A 21,581-nucleotide genomic window follows, 5' to 3' on the forward strand; every position below is an offset into this window, starting at 1 on the left:
GTTCCGTACAGTAGTGCGCGAGCACCGGCGGGAGCCAGGTGAGAGACCCGTTCGAAGGAGTGACCTGGGCTGTAGCGGTAAAACTGAGGTAGCCTTAAAAATGAGCCCCCTAGGTGCCGGGCCCCAGACTCATCCACCACACACACACACACACACACACACACACACACACACACACTGACAAGGCAAACAGAGCAATGGGCACAGCATGTAGACTCTCGACCATATTCTACAGTCCCAAGTCAGTCAATTGGTCTAGTTGGTCAGTCCTTCAATCCTTCAGTCAGTCAGTCAGTCAGTCAGACAGCCAGACAGCCAGACAGTCAGACAGTCAGCCAAAGAACTGCCTTTTACTTGTGCTCGGTGTATTGTGCAGATTGCTGTTAGGGAGCGAGCTCTTTGGAGCTTCTTCAGTGAAACAGAACAAATCTACTCTTTCATCTGACTCTGTCTATTCAGCAAACCCACCGGAGGGGAAGGAAGGAGGTTCCACTGCATAGAACCACGGAGGTGTGTGTGTGTGTGTGTGTGTGTGTGTGTGCGTGTGCGTGCGTGCGTGCGTGCGTGCGTGTGTGCGTGTGCGTGCGTGCGTGTGTGCGTGTGCGTGCGTGCGTGTATGCGCGCACCTTGTCGACTACGTTAAAAAGCAGAAGGGCTCTCTCCGTCCGGAGGCCAATCGCCATCGTCATCACTCTCGTTCGGGGTCTTTGAGGTGAAGCACGGCCGTCGGACCAGCGGCGAGGAGCCGAGACCGCTCCCGATCCCGAAAACGTCGATGTGGACTTCGCTCTGAGACCTTCGGCGCCTTCCCCCAAAAGCACCTCGTCGCCGACGACAACTGGACGGGGTGGTGGTGGGGGGGCGGGGATCCCTTCGCCTTTTTTCTCCACGGACCTGCCCTCCCGGTGGATCATGGATTTGACCCGGTGAACACCTGGTCCACCGCCTGCCGTCTCTTATTTTAAGGTCCCCTGCTCCGCTTTTGATCAGTGCGAGAGGAAGCTGGTGAGACCGGAGTCGTCTCTATTAGGGGCAACCTCTCAACCGGAGTGGCCGAAGGTAATTCTACGGTGGACCTACAGTATACACCGCCATGTTCCCGATGAAGCGGCTCAGGAACGGTGTCGTAGTGGAGGTTACTACGGAAGTATCCTGAGTGTGCCTTCCAGCCATATATCCACCGAAACATATTTCGTCCCCTCCTCTCCGCTCATCCACCGTCCCTTCTTCAACCTTTTTGTTCCATCAACGAGCCCCGTGGCCCCCGGCCCAGGAAGTTGACTTTTCTCGCCGGGACCCCTGACGCACATCGGACGGTCCGGTGGCGGAGGAGCCGGCGCAAAATGTTGTACTTCCAGGTGGTGATTTTGGCCGCCGTGCTGATGTTGGCTTACTACTGCGAGTACACGGACACCTTCGCCCTGGCGCAGCAGGGGTTCGTCTGCCGGGACCCGGCGCTGACCAAACCGGACCCCGGACCCGAGCAGGACGGCCGAATACCGCCGGCCGTGCTGTATTCCGTGGTGGCCGTGCTGCCTGCGGTACTGGTGAGTCCGCCCGCCTTCAGCATTTGCTTTTGTTTTTTTTTCCTTGTCCGGATTTCATTTTAGTGATATGATTATGAGGCTCTACTGTTATAGGAGCCAAACCCGCCCAGAGTCCTTCCTTCCATCTCTCATCACGGCACATCGTCGTCTCATCTGTCTTTCCCCTCTTTCTTTCCCTTTCTTTGTTTTTTTTTTTTTCCCCTACCGCCAACCGCTACTTTCCAGATCTCCGCAATAGAGCTGGTTGTGTTCCTGTTCCGCTGCAGCTCCCAGGATGTTGACAGCCAAGAGAAGGCTGTGATCATGGGGGACTGTTGCTACCTCAACCCCCTGGTGCGCAGGACCTTTCGCTTCCTCGGTAACGCAGACATGGACGACAAGGCCCACTGTGATGAATCTCGCTCACTTTAATCAAATTGTTCTTTCGATTTCCTCTGCCAGACGCCTGTAACAATGCTGAGAATGATCATGTCTTCTCGGCCGGTCTCACATGGTGACACGGGAAAGTTTGAAATCAAGATTGACGCCGCATTCAAGTTCATTCATGTCGGAACTCTACCGCCTCCTTTGAAACGTACAAAGGAACGGCCGCTTGAGTCGGAAATTCTGAGAATTCCGGGGCTAGATCGCTCGTGCGCGAGTTTGAGGGGGTAACTGACCCGGTGGCAACGCGGCGGCACACGCCGTTAACATTGAACAATGTTGGGACTTTACCCGAAACCACTGTGTAGCTTTAGCTCCCGTGAGGATGCTTTTAGAAGTCAAAAAACGCCAAACAAACACGACTATTCTGCGAGCGCCATGTTTTCCCGCGCAGAGGGAATGGAACACATTCAGCCGGGAAGTCGGTATTATCGGTTTCGCCGAGTTCCGTGGAACGCAGCCTGAGTCCCCTTCCGTCCGTCTCCACAGGTGTCTACGTTTTCGGCCTGTTCGCGACAGACATCTTCGTCAACACGGGCCAACTGGTGACGGGAACTCTGGCGCCTCACTTCCTGTCCGTCTGCCGGCCCAACTACACCGCCCTGGGTTGCCAGAACACGCCGAGCTTTGTCAGCCAATCGGACGCCTGCACCGGTGACCCTGACAACGTCACAAGGGCGAGGAGGTCCTTTCCGTCCAAAGAGGCCGCGCTCAGCCTGTATGCGGCCGTCTACCTGGGGGTGAGCTGTCGCGTCGTGGCTGCACCGTTTTAAAACCGTTTAAAAATACATTTTCGTTGCTATTTCGTGTAGAAATGTATGAAATGACGTTTCTTTCCAGATGTACGTCATGTGCTGCGCTGGCTCCAGTGGCAGCGGCTTGGCCTGCCCCCTGCTCTGCATCACCTTGGTCAGTCTGGCCGCGCTTACCGGCGTCACCAGAGTGACCGAGTACCGCAACCACTGGAGTGACGTCATCGCAGGCCAGGTCACCGGCGGCGCTATCGCTGTCTTTCTGGTCAGTCACAATGGACTCTCCACTACGCCTAATATGCTCAGTGGTCGTCTTGCAGATCATCACCTCATCACCTTCTCTTTATCCTATATACTCGAAACTCCATACGCAGAAAAATACTTTCAGTTATTCCAATGATTAGTGAGGGAGATAAAACAGCTACTACAGTATGTAGTTTATAATAATAATTAACACTAACTACTGCCACTATACTACTATCATTACTACTACGACTAATAATAATAATAATATTAATAATTATTGATTAACAACAATAACAACAACAACAACAACAACAACAATAACAAAAATAATAACTAGAATGAACATAACACTACTACTACTACTACTAATAATAATAATAATACTAATACTAATACTACCACTACTACTACGACGACGACGACGACGACGACTACTACTACTACTACTAATAATAATAATAATAATAATAATAATAGCAATAACAATAACAAAATATTTGATTAAATTAAATTAAATGTAATTTAATTCAATTTAATATAATTAAAAACAATCCAAACTACAAAATACAGTAGAATAACAGAATTCTTTACGGGGAAACATTCACTTCAAGCTACCAGTACCCGTTTTCAGAAAATATTATTTCTATATTTGGACGAATTTCTTAAGGCACTTATATCACTTTATATCACTCTATTCTGTGTGTGGGGCGTCTGTGTGCCTTTCCTACAGTAAACCAATCTAATGGACTGAACTGCTGCAGGTCAACCACACGCACACACACACACACGCACACACACACACACACACACACACACACACTAATGCACACACATGAGCTTACACACACACACACACACACACACACACACACACACACAAACACACATACACACGGACACTAATTTGCACAGTGAGCATGCACACACACACACACACACACACACACACACACACACACACACACACATACGGACACTAATGCACACACGTGAGCTTGCACACACACACACACAAACACACACACATACACATACAGACACTAATGCACACACGTGAGCTTGCACACACAAACACACACACATACACATACAGACACTAATGCACACACGTGAGCTTGCACACACACACACACACACACACATACGGAGACTAATGCACACGGTGTGCATGCACACACACACACACACACACACACGCACATGCACACACACACTAACCCTTTCTCATTGCTTGATTGAATTTGAATTCCTACTAATTTGTACCAGTTGATGTGGGACACAACCTCTGCCAGGGAAAGAGGTTTATTAAATTGGAGGGAAATAGCTTATGGTTCAGCATGAATAATTCCGTCTCTATACCCCTCTCTCCTTTTTTTCTCTCGATGTACTCCTCTATCTCCCATGTCTTAACCTATGTCTGTGACCGCCGTGTGTCGCGGCTTCATTCTCCCTCCCCAGGTGGTGTTTGTTGTCCAGTATTTTGAACAGAGATCTTCTACTGGTCAGAGCTCCGCGGAGGAGGATGTGACCGGCAGCGACACGGCCCCTCCCCTGGCCGACGGCGCCATGGAAACCATCGACAAATACATCATCACACAGGTGACGATGGCAAATGTTGTACGGTCGACAGGGTCTCGTCACGTGAAGTGCATGGGCGGCAGGGGTGATCCCGTTCGCTGGTTTTTTTTGTCACCTTGAAAAAACACATTCAAAGGCATCCCATGCAGAACTGGGAAAAGTCTGCAGAGTTTACCTTTGAATGGAGGTGGCTGAGTTGAAAGGAGCCGTTCAGGGCGTCTCACCGGCTCCTGCTCCGCCCAAGTCACCAACACAATTACAATTCATAAAATTATGACGAGATTTGACTGTGAATGTCATGGCTCTAACATCGTGAAACAGACAATATTTGGGCTTTTCCAGTATTATAGATGTACTTCGATGAACAATGTGAAAATAATAGTCACAGTTTTTGTACAAATACAGTTTTAATCTAAACGTGAAAAGGTGACAGTAGCAAGAGAGTAGCCATTGATATCATTCAGCAGCGTGGAACAGTTGCAAATAGACCATCATCTCCTTTTCTCCCCCTTGGGCTGCACCCACATTCATCCATTGTCCATCCATCCGTCCGTCTGTCCATCCACCTATCCATCCATCCATCCATCCAACCATTTACCCACCATCTGCAGTTAAAATGTGACTTATTCGTTTGTTGAGTTGATGCACCTGAAATACTTACTTAAAGCTGATTTTTGTGATTTTAGTCATGTGTGACGTGGAGGTTTTAATCTGATTTAAGTCTTTCATCTAATATTGTTATTTCATCCAAAAATATCATAGCATCTGCATCCATTTGGCCCTGTCTTCCAGATTATGTTTTACCCTGGATTGGCAGCAATGTTCACACTCCAGTTAAAGGGATCGTTCTAATTAAGATGTGCTAAAATTGGTTATTTCTGTCCATCACTACTGTATCCCCAGAACCCTGGAACGTTAACAGAAGTTACGTGACTATGAGCCCATTGTATGAAGACACGGGGGATGCCCAGAGGGAATGGACTCTGCCTGAACCCCTCCGCTTCCAGATGATAGACACGTCCTGTGACCGTCAAACAACAGACGCATCACATCTCTCTTCTAATACAAACCCTCTGAATGGATTCCCTATGACAGTCCCGTCTCCAGAGCCAACTCTGTTCTCATAACCATGACAATGGATAATAGACATACCCCATAATTCATCGGTGGATTATGTATAATTTCCATGTATTTGTCCACTCACCATTCACCAACAATTTCACCAGACTGCATATCCCTGTTTGAACAGCCCACTCCAAAACACAGCAGCCTACTTCAGAACACAACCATACCCCTATTTTACACAGTGTCATTAGTGAGGTAGAGTAGAGATAGAGCGGAGGGAGGTAGAGTGGTGTAGAGGTCGAGTAGAGCTAGAGGGGGTAGAGGTAGAGGCAGGGGGAGGTAGAATAGAGGGAGAGGTGGAGTAGAGGTAGAGCGGAGTAGAGGTAGAATAGAAGTCGAGTAGAGCTAGAGTAGAGGTAGAGGTAGAGCAGAGGAGAGGTAGAGCAGAAGTCGAGGTAGGGGTAGAGTATACTGTAGATAGAGCGGAGTAGAGTCAGAGTAGAATAGAGGTAGAGTAGAGCTAAAGCAGCGTGGAGGGGGACTGGAGGTAGAGTAGAGGTAGAGCAGCATCAAGGTAGAATATAGGGAGGTAGAGTAGAGTAGAGTAGAGGTAGAGCCGAGTTAGAACCTTCCTGTGTGTAGAGTTTACTACGTCCGCTTCTGGATTCGCTCCAAAAAATCAGCTTCTGCAGAAAAGTGAGAGAGGCTCCCGTTGCCTTCCCCGTCGGAAGACGTGAACCGTCCCAGACGCTCCGTATTTTCGGACAGTGTGTGATTTCATTGTCAGATGCTCGTCGTGTTTGGTGTCGTATGTTATTGCCGGACATGTGTCCCGTTTGCCCCGTACCACGAGGGGGCGTCGCCTCAGACTCACAGGCCCAAAGTGAGATCATTTTTTACCCTTTTCTTTGCCGGTTTCTTTGCACGTTGCTCTGTATTTATTCTAGGGTGTTGAACGACACGTGACTATGCTTTCATCCCGGCACGCATTGCTGCGTTGGGGTGAACGCGCCCGGGGTCCCCTCCGCGTGACCCGACGTGGTCCCCTCGGCTCGATCGGCGCTGAGCCGCAAGCCGTCGCCAAACACCGCAACGCGCACAGGCGTCGAAACGTGCGCTGCACAGCCCAGGATGAGAGCCCGTCCGACCGATCCGAAGGGGGATGGAGAAGAGCATCAGAATCAATAAGCTGCCGATGAATCCTGCTTGTGAACTCGCGCAGATCTCAGATTGATTCCTTTGGACCCAAATGGACGATGAGGAGGGAATCTGAGTTCTCATGACTGGAATTCCAACGAGCAGCACTGGGGGGGGGGGGGGGGGGAGTGAGATGACGGAGAAGGAAGGGGGAGATAAACAGACGGGAAGAGTGCAGGGAATAACGAGAGGGGAGGGGAGGGGAGGGGGGGGACGAGAGAGGGGTTGAGAGGGGGGGAGGGGAGAAGAGGGGAGGAGGGAGGGGAGGGGAGGGGAAGAGAGCGGAGGAGAGGGTGAAGAAAGGAGGGGAAGAGAGAGGAGGAGGAGGAGGAAGAGGAGGAGGAAGATGGGATGTAGTCAGGGAGTGGGAGATGAGTATTGAGAAGAGATGAGAGAACAGAGGAAAGGAACAAGTGGGGGGCCGGGGTTAGGGCTGGGGGTGGGGGTGACGGAGCGAGAAAAGGACGAGAGGACGAGAAGAGGACGAGAGGAGGACGAGAGGAGGAGAAGAGGACGAGAGGAAAAGAGGAGGAGAAGAGGACGAGAGGAAAAGAGAAGAGGAGGACGAGAGGAGGACGAGAGGAGAAGAGGACGAGAGGAAAAGAGGAGGAGAAGAGGAGGACGAGAGGAGGAGAAGAGGAGGACGAGAGGAGGACGAGAGGAAAAGAGGAGGAGAAGAGAACGAGAGGAAAAGAGGAGGAGAAGAGGACGAGAGGAGGAGGAGAGGAGGAGGAGAGGAGGAGGAGAGGAGGAGAAGAGGACGAGAGGCGGGAGATGAAGCCGCGGGACAAAGGGAAAAGCTGCTGCTCTGACAACGACAAGCATATGAACAGAAGAAAGGCTTTGAAATCTGAACCCACACACACGCACACACACACACTGTACATGCCAACGCACACACACACATGCAAACGCACACACAAATACATAAACACACACTTGTACATACATGCACGCACACACGTGTATATATACATGTACGCACACGCACACACATACACACACGCACACACCCATGCACACACACGCACACACGTACATACCTGCACGCACACATTTACGAACACACACACACACACACGTGCTCAAACACACACACGCACATGCTCAAACACACGCATGCACACACACACACGTACACGAACGCGTGCACGCGCACACTTACATATTCACACATGCATACACACACACACACACACACGCACGCACATGCTCAAACACACACGCGTGCACACGCACACACATACACTAACAGACACACACACACGCCATGTGTTGTGACAGTGCCAGTTTCTCAACACGTTTGTTTCTTTCTCGGAAACGTTTCTATTTTGCTGGATTCTTACGTTTCCTTGCTGCGCTCGGTCGTTGGAGTTGATCTGACGCAGAGCAGCAGCGCCCCCCGCCGGAAGGCGTGTGAACTGCGACGGTCCAGCAAACCTTGCTCAGTGTAGTTTAGTTTAGTAAATTGAGCTTTAACCAAAATACAACGTGGGATCAAATCCGACTCAAGACCTCCGATCCGTCATCCTTCTCTGTGTCTTTCATCATTTCTTCTTCTATTTTCCTTTCAAGCTGTTTTAAGATGTATTCCCCCTACAAGAAGTAAATCATAGTACTATCGGAAAGTACTATCCCAAACACGAGAACCAGTCTTTATTAACATCTAGTAATCGTCCGTATTGGATGCGTTTTGTTAGATTTTCATAAACTTATTTGCTCTTTCTAACTCTCTCGTCGAGAAAACCTGAAATAAATATAGTATAATTCATTATTTTTTACAGAAGTAGAATTCTCTCTCTCTCTCTCTGTAAAACAAAACAAAACAAAGCAAAGCAAAGCAAAGCAAAGCAAAGCTAAACTAAAATAACTAAACTAAACTAAACTAAACTAAACTAAACTAAAATAACTAAACGAAACTAAACTAAACTAAACTAAACTAAAATAACTAAACTAAACTAAACTAAAATAAACTAAAATAACTAAACTAAACTAAACTAAACTAAACTAAAATAACTAAACTAAACTAAAATAACTAAACTAAACTAAACTATACTAAACTAAAATAACTAAACTAAACTAAAATAACTAAACTAAACTAAAATAACTAAACTAAACTAAACTAAACTAAAATAACTAAACTAAACTAAACTTAAATAACTAAACTAAACTAAACTAAACTTAAATAACTAAACTAAACTAAACTAAACTAAAATAACTAAACCAAACTAAACTAAACTAAAATAACTAAACCAAACCAAACTAAACTAAAATAACTAAACCAAACCAAACCAAACCAAACTAAACTAAACAACGGGTCACTGCCAGTGACCAATACGGACCGTCACCCTATTGGTCGACAGGAGGCCAAGCGCCTGTCAATCTGTGTCACCATGACAACCACAGCCCCGCCCACACCTGGCGCTCGCGCTGCTTGGCCTCTTGCGGTCGGTCCGCGCGTGAAGCCACCGGACGACCGCCGCTTGACGGAGCGCGAGGCACTGGTCAGCAGGTAGGATGCTTTAAGAGAAGATGTGATGTGATGTGATGTGATATGATATGATATGTGTGATATGATATGATATGATATGTGTGATATGATATGATATGATATGATATGATGTGATGTGATATGATATGATGTTAAATTCGTTTTGGACAACTTTCGGATTAGCAGGACTGCGTGAATGCATCCTCACAGAATACACGGATAGATAAATGAAATAAATGTGTAAATATTGAAATAAAAAAATGTTAACAACCCGTCGACTTTGCACTGAAGTTGTCATTGGAACGGAGCAGGTCAACAAACTCATGTAGTGTTAGGTGTGACTGAAGCTGAGGAGAGAGCGTTAAATCCTTAATTCTGGTTAAGCCCCAGTTTCGCCCTGCTTGCCTGCTGGGGGGGGTTCAATATAGCCAGTCAATAAGGAAAAGGTTCATTTCAGATCCTTAATAGTGTACCTTCATCACCGTCTATCTATAAAATACACATTTATTTAAAGCCTATTCAGCGACTAATAACTTTTTATAATGTCAATTTTCCATATGCCATACTTCCCACACTGGGGCTACTGATTGGCTATTTATTGGAGTGACTTTAAACTATTCAAGAGTTATACCTGGGACTGTTTATTGGCTAATAAGCACAAATAACATTTTCTTCAGTTTGATTTGCAGCTATTTCCAAGTTTTAGTTCTGCTCACTCTATAAAATCCGACGCTAACCAATTTTTCTTTCTTTCCCACAAATGACCCTGACCGGCCCCCAGAGTGACTCAAATTGGGCCTCAAAGTCACACTGAAAGTGCTTTTCAAGCGTGTGTTTCCGTGGAGTTATTTGTCTGGTGCAGGACACGCCGCCTGTTCCACACCAGTCCAAGCAATCTGATGAAGTGAGTCAAACCGAAATACGACCCTGTACTCACATTCAGTCTCTATTTTCATTTTAACGTGGAGTGATTTTGCCGGTCGGGCGCTGAGCGCATGGTAGTTATCGCGCAGATCACACCGCGTGGTTTCCCCCGCCGTCCCCTACTGTTGGTAGGCAGATGGTTTACGCAGATTATCAACCTAATGAGCAGATTAGCACAGTTTAAACTACTTTACCGACTGGCCGGCCGGCTGACTGACTGGAAGCTTTACCTCCTGGCCTGGCTGGTCTTTTTTTTTTTTTTTTTTGGGTACTGTGAGAAAAATCCATTACCCTGATTGTTTCCTTACACACTGGCCATCTCACTTTCCCTGTAACTAGCGTCCATTGATTGTGTCTGACGGTCACCGAACGACAGGATTCCTTTCATTCCATCCAAAGCTGGGTCACGGCCGCGTTCGAACCTTGGTTAAAATGACCCGCTGCCTTGTTTGCCGTCGTTGGGGCAGAATAACATGTGCCCCGTTTTTGGTTTTTTTTCCGGACCGGCTAATTGATTAATCTGCCTTCCCATTGAGTTTAGACCTGAGGCAGTGGGTCAGTAGTGCGTTGGAATAATGTGCAAGGGGTTATACTCTACGTGGGATGGGGGCTTTAATCTAGATTTGGAGACACTTAATTGCATCAACCTCTACCTTAGAAATGGTCCGCGTCTGAGAATAGAAGCAGTTGATCTAAATGCTGCACACAGACCCTACAATGCACACATCCGTATGAATCACAGAGCTGGCTCTCGAATACAGTAGTTTCTCAAAGTGGGGTCCAGCGGGCCGCCAGCTTTCCCCCAAGAGGTTCCAGGGGGGCACCAGCAAAATGATTAATAGTTCAACTTCTCCTTTCTTTGATTTACAAGACGTCGGCACCATTAGAGAACATCCAACAGTGACTGTTTTGGTCATAGCGGAGGAGTCAGTGGAGGAAAAGTTACACATTTGATTATATTCGCTCGCGTTTACACTGAATCAGGCCCATAAGCTAACTCTGCTCGTCCCAGGAATATTTAGGCAAGAACAATTTCGGGAATTTGGTACATAATGAATTCCTGAAAGCCAAGCAAAGCAAAGGCATGACGATCACGTGAAATCACATGAAATCAAGAGCATCTTTTCTTCCAGCTCAATCCTTTTAAACCATTGAAACCTGTCTTGGTTGACAATGCATTTCCTCCTAAATACAACCACGCATTAAAGAAATAATTAATTATATAGTTTCTATTGAACTCTCTTTCTCTTACCACCTCTGCCACTGCTATTTAAAAAAAATATTATATATATATATATATATATATATATATATATATATATATATATATCATGTCAATTGAGTGGGGGGGTGGGGGGCAGAGCGGCATTAGACCCAGGTCAATAGCTGAGGCCTATTTTAGTCTCCATCCCGGAAATTTCATGGCATACCAAACAGCGTTGACCCGGCAGAACGCCCCCCCCCCCCCAAAATTCAGCCCACTGACCCAGTGGGTAAAACTAAAGAGCGTGAATATAAGCACCCTATAGCTTGACACTGGTGTATTTCTGGATAGGAAGTAGCATATCTTCTGCATCTATTTCTGAATGTATGCAGCAAATGTAGGAGAGCGAGAAAAAACACGTATCCACACGTATCTATCTCTTCTGTGGATTTGGAAGTCACAAAAACAAAACTATCTGTTAGAATTACAACTTTCTTGCTCTGATACCAAAATCAGAATATCCTATTTAGTATTGTTGCTGTATGCAACCAGCTGTTTTAAAAACAAAGGTGTAACCAAAGAAATGGATCAAAACAGCCACTGGTCCATAAAGTTCATTTAATGCAAATGAGTTGTTTTTTTTATGCAATTTCTAGCCGACCACACATTTACTGTAAATCATTTCGCAGTGAGTCAGGTTTTTTCCTCTTATTTAGGAATGAAAATGCCCACTTTTTTATTTGTATTTCTTCTTTAGGGGAACGAACAATTCAGATTGATGGGAAAACTAAGCAGGAAAATAGCCAAGGAATCAAATTTGTGGAAAAAAAAACCAATAACAGGATAGGAAACTTGACTGGGATCTGATCCCAGGACAGCCGGAGAGATAGATTAGATCGATTTCGCTCAGACGGTCTATCCAATTGGTGTAATTGATCAGGATGCAGTGTATGTCGGGTTATGTTTCATTCGGTTCTGTCCCTACACTAACTGTACAGAATGGGCGATTAACGCATTTGCAGCTGCTTACACTGTAACTATCACAGCTCATACATGCCACACATGCAACTCTATCCAGCAGCTCTTTACGAGCGCCACATTCAAAAAGCTCCGTGCTGAACCAAGCACCAAATTTGAAGTGAGATAACTACCTCAACAGTTTAACCTCCCTACCATCACATAGCTGCATGCAATGTCACCTCCAATGTTTCCTCTATTACAGAAACACTTTTATCAAATAAAACAATTTCATTTCCAGTCATACTAATACTTTTCCACATCTTTTACCAATGTTCAACCCGTGCCCTGTTCCCGTCTAAGGCGACGTCGCTTCCTCTGAAGAACGCCCTCCAGTGTCCGCACAATGCCTGACCCGTGGTCAACAGGTTTCACTACTGTGGCCTTCCTCCAGATGATGTGGGCTTCAAAAGGCTCTGTTCTAACACGGTCCCCACGTTTCAATGTGTCCATGTCCCTGGCCGCCCTGTTGAAGTATTTGGTACCGTCTCTGTTGGTTGTGAGCCAGTTCTTGCGTTGTTTGTTTCACCTCTGGTTGCAGAAGACGATTCCTTGTTGGTAGAAGGTTTCTGGTTCTCCTACTCAGCAGTCTCTGCGCTGGGCTTGTATTCAGTCCCTGAGTTGGTGTGTTGCGATGATCCAACATAGGGGTCCTCTCCTGCTGCCTTGGCTTTCATCGTCAGTCGTTTTGCTGTCTTTACAGCAGACTCTGCCTTCACGTTGCTTTGTGGGTAACCGGGAGATGAGGTTTTGTGCTCCCACTCCCATAGCTGAAGGAAACGCTGGAACTCTTGGGATGTGTTCTGTGTACTGGTGTGTTCTAACCTCTGGGATACCCTGATGGGCAAAGTGAGCCTTCAGTCTCTTAATCACTGTACTTGGAAAACAAGTCGGTACCAACCTTGGACCAGGGTCGACTGGAACGTCATGTGGATGAAACATCTCCTTTTGTTGTTTTGTGTCCAGTAATCTGAAAATATCACACTTTGCTTCGAATGTCTTGATGTGTTAATTCATTCCCTGCCAGTTTACACATTCTCTCGCGCGCCTGAGGCATCCTTCCACCCCGAGGTGAATAGAGTGAATACGAAGGGTGATCTCCGCGTCAGGGAGTGTGTCAGGGATAACAGCTCTCTCTCCTCTGAAGATGATTCCGTCATGAACGCTTATTTCTCTTGGAACGAGTAGTAGTGCCGGATATCCCTTGGTGTGTCCTTCTTATTTTGTGGCCATCCCTTTTGAATGGTCTTACTTAGTGTCTGGAGTGCCTTGTCTTCCTGTATGGTCTTTTGTGGAGTCTCTCTTCTGAGATAGGTAGGCCGTCCGCCATGTTGACGGTCTGGGTCTCAGCCCCTGCAGATCTTTGAGTTGGAATCTTTGAGTTGGATCTTTGAGCTGCTCAAGGTATCGGCCATCAAGTCACATCCAACTAAACACACATGTTTAAGTCTTCGTTGCGTATCTCAAACCTGAGCAACATTCTTTGGAGTCTCTTCGGTGAGCTTGGCAGTGGCTTCCTGACAATGTTCTCTTAAGGCTTATGGTCACTCTGCACTGTCACTTTCTGGCCCTAAGTTTGCTGGTGGAATTCCACGCCCAGCACTACAGCCAAACATGCTTTGGCTATATTGTCCTTGAGCTGGCAAAATGCTTCCTCGTGCATTTCTTCCCAGTCCCACACAAGTTCTCTGTCTGTGAGCTGTCTTGGTATCTTGCAGTCATCTGATAAGTGTTGGTAGAACTTAGCAATTTACTTTCCCCGACATGTTTAGGAACAGTTTCAGTTTCTCATCGTGGTCTTTCTTGGCCATTTCTTGCGTTATCACCTCCTCCTGCAATCAATACATCATTGGCTATGATGTATATTCCAGGCAGGCTCTCCAGCGCTTGTCAACTTCCATTAGAAAATCTCGGTTGCTGTGCTGATTCCCAGAGGCATCCCGAGCCACCGGAATCTGCCAAACGGTGTAGAGAATGTAGTCATGTGACTTGACTCCTCCTCCAGTTTGACATGCCAAAATCACATACCGTAAACACCTTTGCTCTAGGGAGGTCTGGGAGAATTTCATGGATGGTGGGAAGGCGGAAATGACTGCGCTTCAGTGCCTTATTCCGTAGTCTTGGGTCAATGCATATCCTTGGCTTCCCATTTGGCTTTTGCACAGTAACTAGGCTGCTGATCCACTGTGTGCATATCTCCACGGGGGCTATGATCTCTCCCCTTTCAAGATCCTTCAGTTCTTTTTTTAAAGTGGATTCATCATGGCGACTGGGACTCGTCGTATTGGCAGTTTCACTGGCTCCACCTTCTCCTCGATCTTGATCCTGCACTCCCCCTCCAGGCAGCCATCACCTGTGAATACATCTCTGTAGTTTTTTTTTTACTCTTTCCGTACTTACACTGAGATGGTCCTTCTTCAGCCATGGTGCTGTCAATGGTTAGTATGCTCTCTTACTGTACTTTGATCAGTTTCATGGCTTCACCTTCTTTCCTGCCAAGCAGTGGCATTACCAGCGCTTTCCTTGTGTGTTCCATTTGAGCGTCTGGATTCAGTAGATTTATGGGAATGATATTGCATGAAGCTCCACAATCTATCTGAAACTTCACTAGCTCTTTGCCAACCAGCATCCCTGCAAAAAGGTAGCTGTTGTTCGTGCATTTTCCCCCCTTTTTTCTTTGTCTAGTTTGGATTTATATCTTCCAGAAAAGTGATTTTCTTTACCACACTTTTAGCAGCACTATCCAATTTTGCAATCATGTCACAGAATTTCCTCCTAGCCTAAGTCACACCGCTCAGTTTCCATGACTCCGCTCGTTTGCCAGAGCCCAAAAACACAATGGCGGCCCAGGTTTCAAACCTTCCATATCTCTCTGCTGACTCACCGGTGCATCCTCTTCTCCTCCCGCTGTTTCCTTGTTAGCTTTTAAGCAGCGGTCAGTGTCAGGGAAAAGGGATTAACTTCCTGCTTAACATGCACTCGCAGCATTAGAAGACAAAATGTTCTTTTAAATTATATGTTTAGGTCAGGGCGGGCAGTGCGGGGGAATTTATTACAATAAAGAATTTTTAAACAGAAAATATCTGCTCATATTTTATAATTTGTATGGAGGAAGTCGATTTATTACATTTAATCATGTCATTTTAAATTGCAACTTACTCAAATATTGTATTCCTAACAGTGGCAAATTTGGATCATAATCTTCATTCATTTAGACAACAAAATTGTATGTCACAATATGAAGTCCCCCGTACAGAGTTTTATTATTATTATTTTTTTCTTTTAAGTCTGCTTCATTCTATAGCACACTGCAAAGAGAACTGATTGGCAAAGCTACAACAGGATTTAAAGAAATGACCCGGTACAGCCTAGTTTGTGTGACTCGTAGTATAAAAGCATGCATCTCAGTTGTGAATTCATGGGCACAATCAAGAAAGGAGAATTCAAAATGGATCTCCCAAAATGACCCTCCAATCTTGAGACTCCGGCATCAGGGCAAACCTTGAGGTCTTTAAATTAAAAAACAAAACAAAAAAGAGGTACCTAAAACAGTCAAAAACAAGAGATAAGGGCAGAGAATATGGATAGCAGTTATGCAGACATTCAGCTGCGACGAGATCTGAGATGGCTTCCCAAACCGTCCGTCACCACCATAGTTTTTATAGATCTCACACACACACACACACACACACACACACACACACACACACAGGCGCAGAGCAGCTGCCGTCTGAAAAAGGTCTTGTAAATCAGGGAGACAGGCCAACCGATCACCTGTTAACCCAGCGCTATTTGTTTGTGTGTGTCGCCATGGCTACCTTGGCACGCCATTGACAACCACACTGGTACGGTGAGGTGTGAGCCGCCCAGCAGGACAATAAGTTACTGCGGCTTCAACGCAACGGTAGAAAAGGTCTCTCTTTTCTCAGGTAAAGCTGCCATTTATTATACGATAAATCCTCCCCGTAAAGAATGGACCAGGAGGACTCCTCCACTCACACGTTGGTTTTACTGTGGGGGCAGTGATTTCCTCGGGTACAGTTTTAGCTGTTTATACAAGGTGTTACATTGCTGGATGAACCCACCGGCGGCAGCTGGGACAGCTGAGACACCCCCCTGTCCCGCGGTGGAATCTGAAAAGACTTTGAGTCGTTCATCATGTTCTCCCATCCTCTACATACCTGTACTCCCTGAATCTCGTTTGTTCTGTAACACAGAAAGGAAAAAATGAGCAGCTGCTATTTTTCCATGTTGATAGATCCTTGCTATTGAAGTTGGTGACCTTTGAGTTTATGCATTTTCTGCCGTCACGCCCAATGAAAATGACAAGGGGAATAAACATTTGATTAATTAATCCTGCGTCTCTCTCCCTCTCTCTCCAGGAGCAGGATGGAAGAGGCCGACCTTCTGAAGGAGAGGCTTCAGGCTATCACTGTAAGGTTCCCGGCGTTTTATCTGCGTTATTAATTAAGGAGTTTATCGGCCTGGACTTCATAGAGAATAAAGTCGTAACGTAAAAGGACTCTCCCCAAAGGTTTCTGAGGGAGTCTCTGCCCACAGGTGGCGGTTCAGGGGGGGAGAGGGAGTCTCTCTGGGCGTGGTGCGCCAACACGGCCAGGGTCTTATAGTCCATTGCACAACACGGCACGCTGGCCACAATTATATATAACGACTGAGGATTTATTTTCATAATGCGGATAATGATGATCCTCTCGGGCGCAGGAGGAATGCCGTTCCGCCGCTGGGCTGGTCACGAGCCCGTGCGCCGATCCACTCTGTAAGACAGACAAACATCAAAATGGATTGGGCCGATTCGGCCGCGGGAAAGGGAACTGTGCTGTCGCCCGCAGCCGGTGCTTGACCACGCCCCTTTGTCCGCCACAGTCCCTCAGAATAAAGCCGTGCGCCGGGGGAGGGTCCTGACGGGGTACTCGGTATAATAAACAGTGGTCGTCCTGAATGAGATCTGATTTCGTCTGATTGACTTGTTTTCCAGGAGAAGCGTCGGGTTCGGGAAGACATCCTCAGGAAGAAGCAGGAACTGGACATGGAGAAAGTCAAACTCCAGCATTTAAAGGTTCAATACATTAATATTCACCCAGCGACCGTCGCCAGACAAACTGTGTTTACAGTTTACCCTCAAGTCGGCTCAATTGGCTTTTGGGCTCTCCCACCTGACAATCCACAGACTGTGTCCTCGACCGCCCTGGGGGTGGATATTGAACATGTTTAATATATTCGCGATATGAAATCAGTGCGGCCAGGACGGACTTCCGAGCGGAGCGCGGGGAAGTGAAAAAAACAATCTTAACATACCTCACACCACAGGAAAATCTGGCAAGATAATCTTCAGAACCATCAAAAATTGTGACGTTGCTCATCGATCTACTGAATAAAACTGCGTCAGTCTCATAAGTCTGATTCTATTGTTAACAAAATACGATTTATAATACCTCAGGTCTGCCTGTTTTCATATTGGATATAATATCTAAGCTCCAAGACCCCGATCCCCGTAAGGTTCTTTTCTTAATTCATTTTATTATCCTCTGAAAGTGAAAACCGCTCCCAGTACTGAACAGTGCTGCTCCAAGGTGGCTGTAAAAGTGCCTGGAGGCAGCGCTGCATGCATTTAAGCCAAAAAATAAATAAATAAATAAATAAAAATCCACATTCTTTGGTGACCAACAGAAGAAGTCTCTGAGGGAGCAGTGGCTACTGGAGGACGCGGCTTCCCACAATGCAATGCAGCAGCAACACGCCCAGGGGGCCGACCAGCAGCGGACCAGAGCACTGCAGAGTAACATACACAGGTGAGACATAAGCTGCGTCCAAAATGGCTGCATTACGTGTACGGGATGTGCGGACAGTGCTCATCACGATGGAAAGCATATCCCACAATGCATTGTGGGGGCAAGACGCCGCTAAGAGTTTCTGTTAACACTAACGTCGTCATCAACCCTCACTGTGCCACACAGACACACTGGAATATAGACATGTAAAAGACACAAACGCGTGCTACCCTCTGACCATTCAGGATTGAGATGGAGGTGGAGTCTCTCGAGAGGGAGGAGTCTATGATTTCGACAAACGAGAGCTTCATCCTGAAGAGACTGAAGGCGGTGGAGAAAAGTCCGGAGGAAATTATCAAGGTAAACACGCACGCACACACATTTATACACACAGACCCACACACACACAATACCACACAACCGTGCTGTTTTATTATCAGAGTATTGGAATTTTGCTGTTTTTCTCGCAGGAGGCTCAGGAGAACTTCATTCCAGGTGAGGCCTGACCCCGGTGACGGTGACGGTGAATGTTCTCGTTTTAAATCACGGCGTTCCGCACCCATAATATTCCGCAATGAGCATAACTGTAACATTTCGCCAATCATTTCAGCCCGTGACACCTCAATGACAATCAGTGTGGCGTTGACCGCTGCCATCTCCCCCCCCACAGGGCCGGTAAAGACCACCAGGCCGGCCCCCGAAGCCCCACAGCCCCCCTCTCCGCCGGCCGACGCGCACACCGAACCGATATCACCCGAACAATGTGAGCGTGAGCGGTACCACCCTCTTTATCTGAAGCCGCCGGGCCAGCACGGCCCATTTTCCCAGACTTCCCCGCCACATCGGTGACATCTGTAAAGCACATGAAAATGCCCATCGAGTATTGAAAGTCAAACTGGACGTTGAGACGTTTATTTCTGACACAGTTTAATGTCGTGATTTCTTTACGCCGAAGCCCAAATCATGAATGGCTTAGTTTAATAGCTATGAATGCACAAGACAGAACGCCAGCGAAGTGGTTCCCGTGGAGTTGGGATGAATAAGGTTCTACGATATGAAGCTCATTTGATTACATGTTATGGATCAATAGTGGCAGGCGCTCGCAATCATACAAGGAGCGGACCTTGGCGCTTCATCTCTCTCTCTCTCACTCTCTCTTTCCTCAGCGCTGTTTGCCGTGGAAATCAACGTGGCCAAAAACCTGTTGACCGGAGAAAGCCGAGTCGTTTCCACGGCGTCGGTGGCCCCTCAGGAGCTGGACCGGCACTCTGGGGTCAAAGTTTACGACGACGGCAGAAAGTGTGTTTATGCCCTGGAGGCCCGCCAGGTATTGTTGTCTGCCACGTGCGACCGCCATGTTAAAGCATCGCCGGTCGGGAGGGGTGTGTCTGTCATTTCGGCGTGACCACTTCCTGTTCCCTGCACCCAGGGGTCACGTGACCAGAGCTGTGTGTCGGAGCTGTCGCCCAGGGAGGTGGAGCGGCTGCTGAGGGACGCCGCCCTCCATCGCAATGGGAGCCAACACCAAAAGGAGACCAGCAGGGCAGAGCGGCGTTCCTATGGCAACCTCCAGAATGGTGGACTTCATCACCATGGAAACCAGGATGAGGGACATCACCGGGGAGCAGATCGCCAAAGAAAGAACAAGGCAGAGGATGACCATCGCTATAGCAACCACCAGGATGAAGGACAGCCTAATGTGGGGTATCACCATGCAAACCAGGATGAGGGACATCACCGGGGCATCCATCACCAAAGAAACAACAAAGCAGAGGAAGACCATCGCTATAGCAACCACCAGGATGGAGGACAGCCTTACTTCGAGTATCACCGTGGAAACCAGGATGAGGGACATCACCGGGGCATCCATCACCAAAGAAACAACAAAGCAGAGGAAGACCATGGCTATAGCAACCACCAGGATGGAGGACAGCCTAATGTGGGGTATCACCATGGAAACCAGGATGAGGGACATCACCGGGGCATTCATCACCAAAGAAACAAAAAGGCAGAGGAAAACCATCGCTATAGCAACCACCAGGATGGAGGACAGCCTAACGTTGGGTATCACCATAGAAACGAGGATGAGGGACATCACCGGGGCATCCATCACTCCAGGCACAACGAGGGAGAGCAAGATAATCTCTATGGCAACCGCCAGAGAAAGAATTTGAGTGGACAACAGGCGGAGAGTCACCACCATGGTTATCAGGAGAACTGCTCCAGTCAGAGAGAAAGGAATGGCTATGGCAACCAGCAGGCAGTTCATCGTCCTGGAACCCGACGGGGGCCGGGGCATCACTATACCAGTGGCGATGATCGTCACTTTGGTTTCCAGGAGCGAAATATCCAAGGAAACCATGACGAGGGCCGTCACTATGGTCACCGCTTGTCCAACGGCCTCATCAGAAGCAGCAGCCGGGGGAATGAAGCGGCCAAAGCCAACGGTTGCCTCCCGCCTCCCAGATCACATGGCCAGGAAGCAATGTCTACGTACCACCCTGAGCTCTGCTACACTCCGGCCAATCACATCCCACTCAGTGATTACATCAGCGTGGAGGGGGAGGAGCTTTATCGCTACGACCCGCCTTCCTACCGCCCGCGCAGCCGATTGGAGACCAGTCGCAATGGAGATGCGCTCCACTCCGCCCCTTTGTTCTACGGCCCCCCGCAGTCGGGCCGAGCCCCCTCGCCTCTCTACGAGGCCGATGCCCCGTACACGATCCTCGGTGCCATGGAAACCACCGAGCCAATCACGGCTGTCTTCATGGGCTTTCAGACCGCGCAGGACGAAAGTGGGTGTGGCCAGGAGTACGAGGGTTCCATCAAGGCAGAGCTTGTCGTCATTGATGACGACGACGACGACGATGATGCTGCTGACGATGGCGGCGGCAGGATGACGGAGGGCAAGAGTGGAGCTCGGGTTGACGGCCGGGGTTACCCAGAAGGCCTTTCAGCCAATGGCAGCGTGCGACGGAAGGATGCGGGCAACACAAAGGCGACAGGGCCAGGTATCAGAAAGGTCCAGAAGAAGCACAAGGCCTGTTGTACTGTCAGCTAACTGGACTAACCTGTTAACCAGTGAACTAGTTAACTAGCTCACTAGTTAACCAATTTACTCCATCTGTCTGTCTGTCTGTCTGTCTGTCTGTCTGTCGATAAGATATAAAGCTATACATCGACAGGATAGAATATGAAGCTTCTGGATTAGAGATAAACGATGTAAGGCCTACTGGTGAACTGACCAACCTTGTGTGGGATTTCTTCTTATTTAGACCAAAGGCAGAAGATGACTTTGGTTCATTTTCTTTCACAAGCACTAAATGGCGAAACTGGTGAGTTGCGTGT

General features: G+C 47.6%; 2 protein-coding genes across 2 annotated transcripts; both read left to right on the forward strand.

Annotated features, from left to right (window-relative positions):
* Window positions 1-1,343: 1,343 nt before the first annotated feature.
* Window positions 1,344-9,324, forward strand: LOC307237726 (phospholipid phosphatase-related protein type 5-like; the record flags this gene model as incomplete). The annotated part of the gene is made up of 6 exons (XM_080010489.1): window positions 1,344-1,547; window positions 1,773-1,905; window positions 2,460-2,710; window positions 2,811-2,987; window positions 4,427-4,567; window positions 9,172-9,324. 6 exons carry the CDS (start codon window positions 1,344-1,346, stop codon window positions 9,322-9,324), a joined length of 1,059 nt encoding a protein of 352 aa, XP_079866615.1.
* Window positions 9,325-10,145: 821 nt separating this feature from the next.
* Window positions 10,146-21,294, forward strand: LOC307237727 (uncharacterized protein; the record flags this gene model as incomplete). Its single annotated transcript, XM_080010490.1, has 9 exons — window positions 10,146-10,203; window positions 16,827-16,878; window positions 17,441-17,521; window positions 18,133-18,254; window positions 18,479-18,593; window positions 18,704-18,728; window positions 18,904-18,996; window positions 19,400-19,560; window positions 19,663-21,294. The coding sequence occupies exons 1-9, from the start codon at window positions 10,199-10,201 to the stop codon at window positions 21,292-21,294; spliced, it is 2,286 nt and encodes a 761-aa protein (XP_079866616.1). The 5' UTR covers window positions 10,146-10,198.
* Window positions 21,295-21,581: the final 287 nt, after the last annotated feature.

Source organism: Zeus faber (genome assembly GCF_960531495.2).
Source record: "Zeus faber genome assembly, chromosome: 12".
Taxonomy (NCBI): domain Eukaryota; kingdom Metazoa; phylum Chordata; class Actinopteri; order Zeiformes; family Zeidae; genus Zeus; species Zeus faber.